This window comes from Astatotilapia calliptera, chromosome 1 (assembly GCF_964374335.1).
Source record: "Astatotilapia calliptera chromosome 1, fAstCal68.1, whole genome shotgun sequence".
Lineage (NCBI taxonomy): Eukaryota > Metazoa > Chordata > Actinopteri > Cichliformes > Cichlidae > Astatotilapia > Astatotilapia calliptera.
Genome location: NC_137422.1, coordinates 9,233,948 through 9,248,536, shown reverse-complemented (window position 1 = coordinate 9,248,536; position 14,589 = coordinate 9,233,948). Strand labels below are relative to the sequence as shown.

The following is a 14,589-nucleotide window of genomic DNA, read 5'->3' as shown; positions in this document are numbered from 1 at the left end:
AGTCTCTCTGTGCTAGTTTTCATCTTTTTGCTTTGTGTTGTCAACTTTGTGTTCATACCTTAATACTGAAAGAAACGTCATGAGTGTGTCCTCATTAGAATAGGGGTTTGTGTTGGTATGTTGGCCTGTAGCCTATAGGTTTTTATTGTTAACTGGTAAATTATGAGACAATGATTTTTCATGTCATTTTACAGAGAATAGTGAAAGTAACATAATGAGTAGTAATACATCTTTTGACTTTTAAGTAATGACCCCAACACTAATCAGAGCCTCCAGCATGCACAAACATTTGACCGCACAGCATACAGTTATTTCCCACAAATGTGATGTCTTTGATGTGTTGGCTGCTGGTGGTGACTCTCAACCCAATGACAATTGACAGGAGAATCGATAAGGACACTAATCGATAAGTGATCTTGATAATGGAAATCTGAATCTCTAAATTCATATCAGTTCTTAGCTAGTAAGAGTTTTACAACTCATGATGTGGTTGTTATAAACACTGTGCACTATAACAACAACGAAACGTTTTCCTGTTAGGCAGCTTTGGTAGAACGTGTGTAAACTCTGGCATGTGGTGTTAATGATATTCAAGCTGACAATGAGCCGTGACAGCAGAGTTAAAAAAATAGTCTAAAGTGATGTTGAATTCTGCATTTGAACATCCTTTTTATGTTCATCCTGGAGATGAAGAGAAACTGTTGAAATGTTCGGGAAACCGGCAGTCATATTGTAACTGATATTAAGCAATGGACAGCAAAATGCTGCACAATGTAGTCTACAAAAAAAGGAAAACTAAAAAACTTATAAAGGCTGCATAAAATAATTAGACCTTTCAACTAGTCATCCCCAAACAGAATTTAATCTTCAGCTATCCTGTAATATTTAATGTGAAATTAGGTGTTCAGGAAGTCTCAAACCTGGATTGTATTTTTTCATTTTAGAGGGAGTGGTGTGGTGAGGGCTGGGCTATACATTTATGTGAACTTTTGTTTTAAAATTACCTGCCATGCATTATTCACATAACTCACTTGTGGCACAAGAGGGCGTAGTGGGAAATCTGTATCTGTGCAAGTGTGCGTAGTTAAGCATAATTAAGAAGATATGAAGCAGAACAACAGTATAGGATTGCAGACTACTCTAGGGTGCTTTAAGGGAAAAACTCATTAGACATCAGCCAGCTGAGATCCCTGTTGATGGATCAGGTAATGCCTGTCTTTCTCAACAGGTGCAAGTTAACTGTAATCACTTGTTAGAGTTATAAAATAGCTTTCTGTGAATAGGGTTTGAGAGTTCTAGTAAGTTATTTGATTGGTTTATCATACAGTAGCATTAATTTGATTTGGTTAACTTGTCTAAGCTGGAACTTTCAATTCAATTCAATTCAATTCAATTCAATTTTATTTATATAGCGCCAAATCACAACAAAAGTCGCCTCAAGGCGCTTCATAGATACAGAGAAAAACCCAACAATCATATGACCCCCTATGAGCAAGCACTTTGGCGACAGTGGGAAGGAAAAACTCCCTTTTAACAGGAAGAAACCTCCGGCAGAACCAGGCTCAGGGAGGGGCGGCCATCTGCTGCGACCGGTTGGGGTGAGAGAAGGAAGACAGGATAAAGACATGCTGTGGAAGAGAGACAGAGGTTAATAACAGATATGATTCAATGCAGAGAGGTCTATTAATACATAGTGAGTGAGAAAGGTGACTGGAAAGGAAAAACTCAATGCATCATGGGAATCCCCCGGCAGCCTACATCTATTGCAGCATAACAAAGGGAGGATTCAGGGTCACCTGGTCCAGCCCTAACTATATGCTTTAGAAAAAAGGAAAGTTTTAAGCCTAATCTTAAAAGTAGAGATAGTGTCTGTCTCCCGAATCCAAACTGGAAGCTGGTTCCACAGAAGAGGGGCCTGAAAACTGAAGGCTCTCCCTCCCATTCTACTTTTAAATACTCTAGGAACAACAAGTAGGCCTGCAGAGCGAGAGCGGAGCGCTCTAATAGGGTGATATGGTACTACAAGGTCATTAAGATAAGATGGGGCCTGATTATTTAAGACCTTGTATGTGAGGAGCAGGATTTTGAATTCAATTCTGGATTTAACAGGAAGCCAATGAAGGGAAGCCAAAACAGGAGAAATATGCTCTCTCTTTCTAGTCCCTGTCAGGACTCTTGCTGCAGCATTTTGGATTAGCTGAAGGCTTTTCAGTGAGTTTTTTGGACATCCTGATAATAATGAATTACAGTAGTCCAGCCTGGAAGTAATAAATGCATGAACTAGTTTTTCAGCGTCACTCTGAGACAGGATATTTCTAATTTTAGAGATGTTGCGCAAATGGAAGAAAGCAGTCTTACATATTTGTTTAATATGTGCGTTGAAGGACATGTCCTGGTCAAAAATGACTCCAAGGTTCCTCACCGCGTTACTGGAGGCCAAGGTAATGCCATCCAGAGTAAGAATCTGATTAGATACCATATTTCTAAGATTTTCAGGGCCGAGTACAATAACCTCAGTTTTATCTGAATTAAGAAGCAGAAAGTTAGCGGCCATCCAGGTCTTTATGTCTTTAAGACATTCCTGCAGTTTAACTAATTGGTGTGTGTTATCTGGCTTCATGGACAGATAGAGCTGGGTGTCATCTGCATAGCAGTGAAAATGTATGCTATGTCTTCTAATGATACTGCCTAAGGGAAGCATGTATAATGTAAACAGAATTGGTCCTAGCACTGAACCCTGTGGAACTCCATAATTAACCTCAGTGTGTGAAGAGGACTCTCCATTTACATGCACGAATTGGAGTCTATTAGATAGATATGATACAAACCACTGCAGCGCAGTACTTGTAATACCTACAGCATGTTCTAATCGCTCTAATAGGATATTATGATCAACAGTATCGAATGCTGCACTGAGGTCTGTTAGCAACAACTGGAGCTGAAATAAAGGTATTGTCATCACCCCGTTGGACAGATGGACAAGGCGGGTGGAGTGGACATCTAAGTTTGTGAATGTAATAAGTCGAGAACAAAGATACGTAGGATTTTCAAATTGATGCCATAAGTGCATCTACTAAAAACCTTGGATAAGTTTGAATGTCAGTGATCTTGACCTCATGGTCAGAGTATGCTTTCTGAAAATCTTGTGAATGCAAAAACTTGAAAATGGGACTACGTAAGATTTTGAAATTGGCAACTCAGGTGTGTTGCCAGTTGCCAGTAGTTTTTGTTATGTATTTCATTAAACTGGCTGTCATTTCCAATATTGCTCATAAAAGTTTCCACCTTAAGGGCACGGAAAATACCTTTGTAGGTCATCATTCATCTGTTTCGTGTTTAAAGAACATAAGTAGAAGGCAGCTGGAGTTTGTTCTAGGGATGTCATGATACCAGAAATTTAGAAGTTGGTACCAGTAGGATTATACGAGTCTCCATGCCCAATTCATTACCAAACCACAATTATTATCCTATGTACTGTACTTAAACAGACTCCTTTATTAAAAGGTATTTTAAAACACTGACATACTGGCATAATTTTAATTTAAAATGTTAACATTAAAATTTGCTCACAAAACACAGATTGAAATGTTATGGGTGGTTGTCGAATAGTCTAGTAACGTTACAGCAAGGATTGTAACCTGTGGAAGAAACTGATTTCACAACAGTATTGCCAGCTATGATAACATATATTTCAGGATTAAGTAAGAAGGATAATACTTTGAATGATGTTAGCATAAACTGAAGGAAAAGTCTTTACACATGATTATGTTTAAAATAATTAGGGATGTTTCCCTCAGAATTAGATTGTATTTGTGGCAGCGAGGCAGATCATGTGTGCACATATTTTAAATGTTGTTGAGCACACTCACAAATTTCATGAATTATTAAATAATAGCATATACACTAACCACATTATAAATAATAAAGAAATAATCAACTGCCTTGCTAATAAGTTTCCAATCCGTTGAATGAACTCCACAGGTATTTGCCTGTTCTGCTCTACAGCCGTAGTGAGATAAAGTGGCGAGAGCTTTTCTCGTTCCTCAGGCTCTGGTTAGATATGCCTTTCCAGCTCACTGTAGATCATGTTTACTCAGATTTACTATGCCAAGGAGGACCCTAGCTGGCTAGCAGTTTGTGAAATTTCAAATACAATTACTGATGCTCTTTCATGGTCGAAAGGATGCATTGTGCAGTTGGTTAAAAAGGTTGATCCAAATTCAGCATCCATAATAGAAAATATTTTTCAATTTTAATATGTGACAATAATGCAAAAGCAGAAGAGTTACATCATTAAGTTACTTTAACTGCAGCGTTAAGCAGTCATATTATATTTTTACTTAAAATTAACATTGACAACAGTACTTTTATGCTTACATTTGACTTATGCTGTGTCACTACTGTTGCTATAATGCTGCTGCTGCCACCTTGTTTCAGTAGATTTACATTTCAAATTAGGTAGTGTGTCATCAGGGACACTAGCTCTCTGGTAAAGAAAGTTGGAAAAGGCCCTTCATTTCTCTTGTAAATGTTGCTGCAAACATTTGGAGGCTATATTGCCCACCCATACTCTTGCATTTTGCATGACTTATGTCCTGAGGAATCAGAACTCGTAGGCACATCTTTCCATTTTTTCCCCAAATTACTTAAAAATCAAAAGTTTATCAGTAATCTCTTAATTATAAATCCACAAAAGTGTTTGAGTCATTTATCCATTGACCCTCTTTCTCTACTTTCACCTTTTCATTTGCAGCTTTAATGTTGGTTGATTTGAATTTCACCTGTAGTAGGAGCTAGTGGACAGTAATTGCCCTGCTTGCTGTTCCCAGTGGATGATCATTTACTGCTGTGTCTCATTTCTGCTAACAATGCATGTTTGACTTGACAGCACTCTGTTCTGTTTATACAGTACAGGACCCTCTCTCGCTCTTCTTTTTCTGTCACTCTCTCTCTCTTTAAAAGCAAGTACAGCACAAGTAAAACCTAATTTAGGAGTTACAGTTATATTTAGAGAAAGATAAGTTGCTAACGTTCCCTTAGTTTTTCTAAAAGATCCCTGCTTCGCTTGTGACATCTGGTTTCACCAAGATGGTGAAAGAATTATGACAAGGTGTCTGTTTTACCTATGGTAGGTCTTGATGCATTTTCAATCATCCAGGAAAGAAAACCTCCAAAAGTTGATTCTTTTCATCTGGACGTAGCATTTGGGAGAAACGTTTCAGCACTCATCCAAGTGACTTCTTGAGTCTCAGCTGACTGCAGGTTTCCCCAATCTTATAAACAGTACATTCGACTGACTGAAACCAGCCCACTGAGGAACAATGGGCTGGGAGGTCAGTTCCTTAATCTTAATTATGCAAATTCTCATGACCATTGATCAACAACCACTGACCAAAACCCACTGATCAAAGACCACTGATCAATGGCCATGAGTACCATTCACAGAGAGTTGGGGAATGGCTGCAATCACAGCATTGTAAGATGGCGAAAGATGTACCCTTAGGCCCCCTCCTCGATTCAGAGATGGTCTTTCCCTTTTCACATAAATGGCCTCCTTGACGCCGCGCTCAAATCAGCGTTCCTCCCTGTCCAGGATGTGAACATCCTCATCCTTGAAAGAGTGTCCACTGGACTGTAGGTGTAAATAGACTGCAGAGTCCTGGCCTGACGAGGTAGCTCTTCTGTGTTGTGCCATCCGCTTCACCAGAGGTTGTTTGGTTTCCCCGATGTATAAATCCTGGCAATTCTCCTGGCACTTAACAGCATACACTATGTTACTCTGTTTGTGTCGGGGGACCCGATCCTTGGGGTGGACCGGTTTTTGGCGCAGCGTGTTTTGGGGTTTAAAAGCCACAGTGACCCGGTGTTTAGAAAAAATGCGTCTCAACTGCTCAGATACTCCTGACACCTATGGGATCACTACAGGTTTTCGCTTGGGCAGCGGTTGTCCTTCTCTCCTGGATCTGCTGGAGCTTTCTTTAGATGCCTTTCCTGCTTTGACAAAAGTCCAGCTGGGATAACCACATTTACTCAGGGCCTTCTTGATGTGCTGTTCTTCTGCCTCCCTGGCCGCTGTGTCAGTGGGGATGGTGTTCGATCTGTGTTGTAGCGTCCTGATGACACCCAGTTTGTGCTCCAGTGGATGATGAGAGTCAAACCTTAGATACTGATCTGTATGTGTAGGTTTACGGTACACGTCAGCTTTTAGATGTCCCCCATTACTGATGGAAATCTCACAGTCTAAGAAGGCTAACCTGCCACTTTTCATATCCTCCCTGGTGAATTTGATGTGTCAGTCCACTGAGTTAATGTGATCCGTGAATTGTGGTACGTCCTGAGATTTAATTTTCACCCAGGTGTCATCCACATATCTGAACCAATGGCTTGGTGGTGTTCCAGGGTAGGATAGCAAAGCCCTCTTTTCAACTTCTTCCATGTACAAATTGGCCACGATGGGTGAAACTGGGGAGCCCATGGCACACCCATGTTTCTGCCTGTAGAACTGACCCTTGTATGTGAAGTAGGTGGAATGAAGACACAGTTCCAAAAGCAAACACACTTGGTCGATGCTGAGAGTGGTCCTGTTGCTGAGGTTGGTGTCATCCTGTAATCTCTTACAGACTACCTCCAACACTTCCGTGACTGGGATGCACGTGAAGAGAGATGTAACGTCTTGCAAGACCATGGTTTCATCTGCCTCCATAATGACATCTCTCACCTTCTCAACAAAATCCAGGGTGTTCTGGATGTGGTGTTCAGAGCTGTCCACCAGCGGGTTGAGGATCGAAACCAGAAACCTGGAGATGTTATAGGTGACCGAGTTGATCATGCAGACAATCAGTCTTAAAGGTGCATTAAGGCATTTATATATACCTGGCAGTTCTTTCATCCATCCAATCATTTCAAATTTAGAGACACCTCTTTGGTTTCAAAAAACCAAAGTGGAAACAACTATATGCATATTTTATCTACAGTCCATGCAAACTGGTATTATGATCTACAGCTGTGTGTTAAAATGAAGTTTTCAGCCACACGGCTAATGAGAATATGATTGCATATACATTTACTGAGGCTATTTCTTAGCTTCAATTTACAGACATTCTGCTTACAGCAAAACAATGGGGGGTTTTTTAAGGAAAGAAAAACAATTGTAAAATTGTGAAAGCTTGGCCAGTTTAGTAATGAAGTAATCTTTTAATTTTTGCGCAATGAATGTCAGGTAATTCTCACCCTGTGTCCTTTACATTTATGCACTGACCTGCACTTTTTACCATCCTATTATGCTTGCATTAGCAATATCAAAAGGGTTTCACAGCAGCGACAGTGGTGGGATAACATCAAGTGGGAAGCTATAAAAGACTGTGAAAAGCAGACTGTAGATTTATTCTCGACTAGAGAAATGCTACATCCCTAGAACATGAGAGGTAAACGGGCACCCTGGAAAATAAGGGAATGGAACTTTGTAACGTGTCTTTAACATGGTAAAACCATATTGGAACTCATTGTGATTTCCTAACCTAAATGCTCACAACTGAAAATAAAACTGAAACGCTAGTGAGAGCGAATTTTAAGAACTTCCTTGTCAAAAGTTGGGATGTCCAAAATGGGAATGCCCCTACATGTTTTCAGAAAAAATGTTCCAGTTGGTGAAAACAAATAAACAGTAGTACAGGGAGTGCAGAATTATTAGGCAAGTTGTATTTTTGAAGAATAATTTTATTATTGAACAACAACCATGTTCTCAATGAACCCAAAAAACTCATTAATATCAAAGCTGAATGTTTTTGGAAGTAGTTTTTAGTTTGTTTTTAGTTTTAGCTATTTTAGGGGGATATCTGTGTGTGCAGGTGACTATTACTGTGCATAATTATTAGGCAACTTAACAAAAAACAAATATATACCCATTTCAATCATTTATTTTCACCAGTGAAACCAATATAACATCTCCACATTCACAAATATACATTTCTGACATTCAAAAACAAAACAAAAACAAATCAGCGACCAATATAGCCACCTTTCTTTGCAAGGACACTCAAAAGCCTGCCATCCATGGATTCTGTCAGTGTTTTGATCTGTTCACCATCAACATTGCGTGCAGCAGCAACCACAGCCTCCCAGACACTGTTCAGAGAGGTGTACTGTTTTCCCTCCTTGTAAATCTCACATTTGATGATGGACCACAGGTTCTCAATGGGGTTCAGATCAGGTGAACAAGGTGGCCATGTCATTAGTTTTTCTTCTTTTATACCCTTTCTTGCCAGCCACTCTGTGGAGTACTTGGACGCGTGTGATGGAGCATTGTCCTGCATGAAAATCATGTTTTTCTTGAAGGATGCAGACTTCTTCCTGTACCACTGCTTGAAGAAGGTGTCTTCCAGAAACTGGCAGTAGGACTGGGAGTTGAGCTTGACTCCATCCTCAACCCGAAAAGGCCCCACAAGCTCATCTTTGATGATACCAGCCCAAACCAGTACTCCACCTCCACCTTGCTGGCGTCTGAGTCGGACTGGAGCTCTCTGCCCTTTACCAATCCAGCCACGGGCCCATCCATCTGGCCCATCAAGACTCACTCTCATTTCATCAGTCCATAAAACCTTAGAAAAACCAGTCTTGAGATATTTCTTGGCCCAGTCTTGACGTTTCAGCTTGTGTGTCTTGTTCAGTGGTGGTTGTCTTTCAGCCTTTCTTACCTTGGCCATGTCTCTGAGTATTGCACACCTTGTGCTTTTGGGCACTCCAGTGATGTTGCAGCTCTGAAATATGGCCAACCTGGTGGCAAGTGGCATCTTGGCAGCTGCACGCTTGACTTTTCTCAGTTCATGGGCAGTTATTTTGCGCCTTGGTTTTTCCACACGCTTCTTGCGACCCTGTTGACTATTTTGAATGAAACGCTTGATTGTTCGATGATCACGCTTCAGAAGCTTTGCAATTTTGAGACTGCTGCATCCCTCTGCAAGATATCTCACTATTTTTGACTTTTCTGAGCCTGTCAAGTCCTTCTTTTGACCCATTTTGCCAAAGGAAAGGACGTTGCCTAATAATTATGCACACCTGATATAGGGTGTTGATGTCATTAGACCACACCCCTTCTCATTACAGAGATGCACATCACCTAATATGCTTAATTGGTAGTAGGCTTTCGAGCCTATGCAGCTTGGAGTAAGACAACATGCATGAAGAGGATGATGTGGACAAAATACTCATTTGCCTAATAATTCTGCACTCCCTGTATTGTTTAGTCAGAGGTTTTGTTGAAGTGAAATTTTTAAATTTTACTAATAACAGTATTATTATTTATGAAATAATACAGCAATACATCACACAACAACATCTTTTTTGCGTCAGAAATTTCACAGACATAAAGGAATGACGTCTTTTACGATAAGTGCTGCAGACTATCTGAATATACCGTGTGACTGTTTGGGCACCTGTCTACGTTTGCTTTATGGCCTGTCAGCCTTCTTATTTTGTCACTGTCGCCATGCTGCCAGATCTCAGCACTGAGTGCAGTAGTTTCATGAATGATGATAAGCTAGAATCTTCTTTTAAGAAGATGAATAGGGAAAAAGAGCGATGGAAAAGGGAAAATTAGAAGTCTTCTGTGATCAATGAGCCCCATGAATAATTGAGGGTGACCGTGTTTTACACAGATAGAGGAGAGAGAGAGAGCGAGAGAGGAGTGTCCTCCTGTGCTGATGTTTTTCCTGTTTGGACTTCCCGTGTTGTTAGATGATCTGCTAACACCAGCAGTTTCCAGCATTGGCATAGTAAATCTGAGTAAACATCAGAGAGAGGGAGAGAGAAAGAGGGTTATATAATACTACTGTTCTCTGGTGGCTTCAGCTCCTCTCTTTGGGGGGAAAAAAATCCTCCATCCATCTCGCTTCCCTCCCAATGAGCAGCAGCAGCAGCCGGGCTCTGAATCAGACGCCGCTTCCATCGACCCTGGACGAGCTGCTCCCCTTCTCCCTCTCCCCCAGCTCTCTTCCTACACTCGCTCCTCCCTCTCTGCCTCCCTCACTGCCTCTTTCACTTTCTAACCCTCTTGCTCCTTCTTCTCCTCCTCTCCTCTTGACTGTGGATGCCCTCCTCACTTACAGCATGGATTCGGGAGGGGAAGGAGGAGAGGGCTGGATGGAGGACCAGTGGGAGAAATGGTAGGACATCTGTCTTATTCTCTCTCTCTCTCTTGTTTTTTCTTTTTTCAGTTTATTGGCATGCAGCAACATGGCTGTGTGTGACCTTGCAAGTGTGTAACTGCTAATGTTTCTTCTTCTTGCTATTTGGCATCTCCTCGGTACAGCATGCCCTTGAAGGAGATCGCCTTTATATGACTGTGTGTACGTTTGTACCTAAACAAGAGAGGTAGAACGTGCAGCGGAGGTTGCTGCCTTATGATGACCAAAAATAGGACCATAGAGGCAATCACATGTTATCCTGCTGCATGTGTATTACAGTGGAACTGCCGGTGTAGGAGAAGCACTGTGTAGACGGATTGTTGTCTTCAGAGTTTGTTTTCATGCAGCTGATGATGGAGAAGAGGGTGATTGTACTTGGATCTGTTGAATTGGACGGGACGGTCCTGATTGTGCTCCTGTCCTTGCAGGAGGGCGAAGCTAATGAATGACAGAGAGCATGCAGCCTCATAATTCCTAGTGGTAGTGTAAACGTGAGTAAGGAAGGGAAAAGAGTATAGTTGGAGCTGCTGTGATGACTAAATACTGGGCTGAAAGGTAGAATAGCACGATCAGAGCAACACAACACAGAAACACATGTGATCGTAGCATTTAAGAGAAGTATTATGTGGGGAGCATGGTTTTCCTGTTTTCACTGTAATAAAAGATATAGAAGCACTATTTATTTCTCATTGCTCTTTGTCAGGAGATTTAATTCCATTCTGCATATTTTTCTTATCTCTTTCTATTAACAGAAGTCGTCTTCTCACTGCTGTGTGACCTTCCTTTATGATAAACTGCAAAATGTCTTTTTATCACAGAGATTATATCAAATTCAGATCAACATAAAAAAGAGTTAAAAGGAAAATACCCGTATTTGACCTTGTTTGCCATTTGTGAATTTGCAAGCAAGCCTTAGATAAATGTAGTTCTATCAGGGTTATATTGGGTTGTTTCTTATATACATACATATATAGAGATATTTATATATTACTGAGCTGGCCAAGCACATCATGGCCTGAGCGTGAGGTCATTCTGCCCTTCATTAACACAAGCAGAGAGACAGGCCGAGGAGACACAAACATGGCAGCAAGCTGCCCTGTCACCACCTGCTGTTACAATAATGCTGCAGTTTGTCCCACATCCTTAGCGATATAAAACTGAAACATCCGTCCTGCAGTGTTGTTACAATCTGAAGTTGTTTTACAACATGAGCTGATGGGACTTGTCTGCAGGGACCGTTTAAAAGCTGAACAGTTTAAAACCCACATCACTTAAAGCGAATAATCAAATTAAATAATCTCAGCAGAAAGATAAAATGTGCTGAGAATGGGATCAAAATCACAGATCTGAGCAGGAAATGCTCAAATCAGCCAAGGAGAGGTGAACTTAAGTTTTTTTTTGACATGTTGTAGAGAGAAATTTATGTTTTGAGACATATTAGTCAATTTTCAATCCTTGAATGTGTTCTTTTTTATTACAGAACTACTTTTGAATTGTTCTTTCTAAACTTTGCCAAAATTGTTAAAAATTGAAAATATGAAGCCTTTAGTTTCCAAGTCGAATCCCGAGTCCCGTCCTATGTGAGATGTTGCTGAATTTATTTGGTTTTCTCTGCTGTGTCATGGTGATGATGTTGATGTTGGCCGGTTGTTACTACATCTTGACCCTATTTGCCATGTTTCACTTTCAGTAATGATGACACAGTAAATGTGTCACAGGAATCTCTGACCTGGACAGCCCAAGCAGTCTGCTGAGTCAGCCTGCATTGATCGCTGGTAAGGTTGTAAGTGTAGCGAGATGATGAGTATACATAGTGCAGGAATATAATCCCAAGGGAATTCCATTTGTTTTCAGTTGTATTTATTCATTGCCAAACCACAACAACAGTTGCCTCAAGGCAAAGCTAGCAAAGGTGCATCGAGTGTTTGCAGACATATGTTGAAAGGTCGATAGAGCTGGACTGTGTCAGTGGGCTGGGGGTCAAAACCTTACCATTACATACTGATTAAGATCAATCCAAACACTGTATACTTTTGTGGCACTATGGAACAATGACAGTCTTCTTACCACATCAAGTACTGCCTAGATAATCTGGTCCAGCAAACTTCCTGTTGATCAGTGTACACATTTAAATAGAATTCAATCTATTAATATTACAATTTTCAAAAATACAAATTCAATTTCAGGAAGGTGAATTTTAAATTCAGTTGTTAGTGTTTAAAAAAATATTGTATTTGAGTATAAAAATTGTATAAAAGTATAAAAGTATAAAAATTGTATCTGACTTTATGTCCTCTACAAGAGTTTGTGTTGTTTTATCTTCAAATATCCAACAAAAACATGTATCGCTAATTCATAACGAAGAAAGCTTTGTAACTATCCCCACTAGTGAAGACTGTGTCATTTCCACAGCTTTCCCCCCGAGGTCTGCAGCGCTGTTGAAAAGGCTCTGGAGTAGCCCATACTGGAGGTTTCTGCATAAACGCGTAAACCTGTGACACAAAAAACCTGTGACCGAACTCAGACACACACAGACTGTTTTCCTTCCTGGTGATGAAGGAAAATGGTGGGCTGGCATGTAAAAGGGCATTTATTCTTCCAGGACCTGAAGCTCAGTAAAGCATCACTCCAACAGCCAAACCCATCTGTTGTCTGATTGGATTGTCAAATTTGTAATTGACATGACATTGACCAATCAGCTGAAAGGAAGAAAAATCAGGTCAAAATTTGTACTTCTAAGTTGAAATCCACACGCAGCCAGGAAACCTGTGTGCAGAGGTTTACACGTAGTTTTTTGCTTTGTATCTGTAACCAGATCTTAACAAAACATTTTGTAACTCGTGTAAATCTTTTTTACACACACACAAATTCTCATCTGTAGATGCACAAACACAAAACTTTCAGATATTTTGGTTTACCATGTTACAAAACTCAGTACACAAATATGCATTTGATTTACACATACAAAATATTTATGACCACAATTTGAGCCCATAAATGGACAGCTGCTGATTGGATTGTGTGAAACTGGCAGCTGTTTCTACTGCTTATCCCATTTATAATGCTTAGGCAAAAAATACATGATTCATAATAATTTATTCTACTACCTAATAAAATTCTTTAGCAAAATTTCCACTGAACTGAAAACTTAACATTGATGAAGGGAGGATTTATTGGAGAACTGTTGTATTATCGTCTTAGCTTTAGCTGAGTGTACCTAATCAACTGTTAAATGAGTGCATTTGCAACTCCAATTTTAGAAAAGTTGGGATGCTGTTTTGATCACAAGCACCCATTACTGATTCTTTGAATCTTTTCATGATGTTACTGTATATACTGTAGATGATGAGATATTCAAAGTTGTGACAATTTTATACTGAGTAACAAATTGTTGCAGAATTTATATCTGGAGTTTTTTTGCAGATTGGGGAACCTGTGTCCTTCTTTGCTTGTGAGACTCTACCGCCACAAGATTTATTATTTTTTTATATATATACCCAATCATGTTACTCACCTGTTGCCAGATGTTTTGTTTTACTACCACATAGTTTTACAGGTTTTTGTTTCCCCTGTCTCAACTTTTGTGATACTTGTTGCTGCCATCAAATTCAAAAAGTTATCTGTTTTCTACTTTGAAGAAAATATGTGGGATTATAAGATTTGCAAATAATTGCATTCCGTTTTTATTTAACTGCGATGTGACCCGTGCAGCCCATCTTATCTGAGAACTGTTCAACCCTTCACCCTGTGAACCTCGACGTGTGACAATGTAATTTGCTTTGTGGTATAGAGTCTGTTGGGATTTCTCTTTGGCTGCAGACAAAGAGGTTTATTTTTTAAAGTATTTCTTTTTCCCACCTCCCTCCATGACTCTCTCCATCTTCACACTTTTCTCACTGTTGACTTAATTGTTATGGACTCAGTCCCTCTCACTTATAACTCTGTAGACTCACCGTTTCATAATATCCCTTGAAAAGCCCGGATTACTGCTCAAAACTTGCAATTGAAACCAGTTAAAATGTTGTTTTTTGATAGCTTTGGTCAGAGGGCATATTCAGTCTGGTATTTGATAACTTTTCCTCAGTTGTAGTTTAATAATATATGCAAACCTGTGGTGAAATAGCCCAGGGTTACAGGTTGTCTTGGACAGGTTGTCAACCTGTTGCAGGACTAACATTATTAACATTTTGTATTTGCCCCTGTACACCACCACAGGGTGCTTCAAACCAAACAATTAAGATGTGATTAAAGTTCAGAATTTTGGCTTTAATTGAGTGGGTTTCCAAAAGTACTGCATTAACTGTTGAGGAATTATTGCCAGTTTTCTACACACTCCCCCAAGTGCTCAAACGTAATTGGACAAACTAACAAGCTAACATTATTTCATCATTTTAAATTTAGGTATTTT

At 39.9% G+C, this 14,589-nt stretch overlaps 1 protein-coding gene across 2 annotated transcripts in view; it reads left to right on the top strand.

Moving 5' to 3' along the window:
- mapk8ip1b (mitogen-activated protein kinase 8 interacting protein 1b) overlaps window positions 1-14,589 on the top strand; it is a 46,101-nt gene that overhangs the window by 2,829 nt on the left and 28,683 nt on the right. The window contains exon 1 of one of the 2 annotated variants that reach the window (XM_026159822.2): window positions 9,647-10,160. The exons of the other annotated variant lie outside the window; for it this stretch is intronic. Within the exon in view, the coding sequence (XP_026015607.2) occupies window positions 9,898-10,160 (263 nt within the window). The 5' untranslated portion in view covers window positions 9,647-9,897. Of the gene's footprint in view, window positions 1-9,646; window positions 10,161-14,589 lie in introns of those variants that run through there. 2 annotated transcript variants of the gene reach the window in all.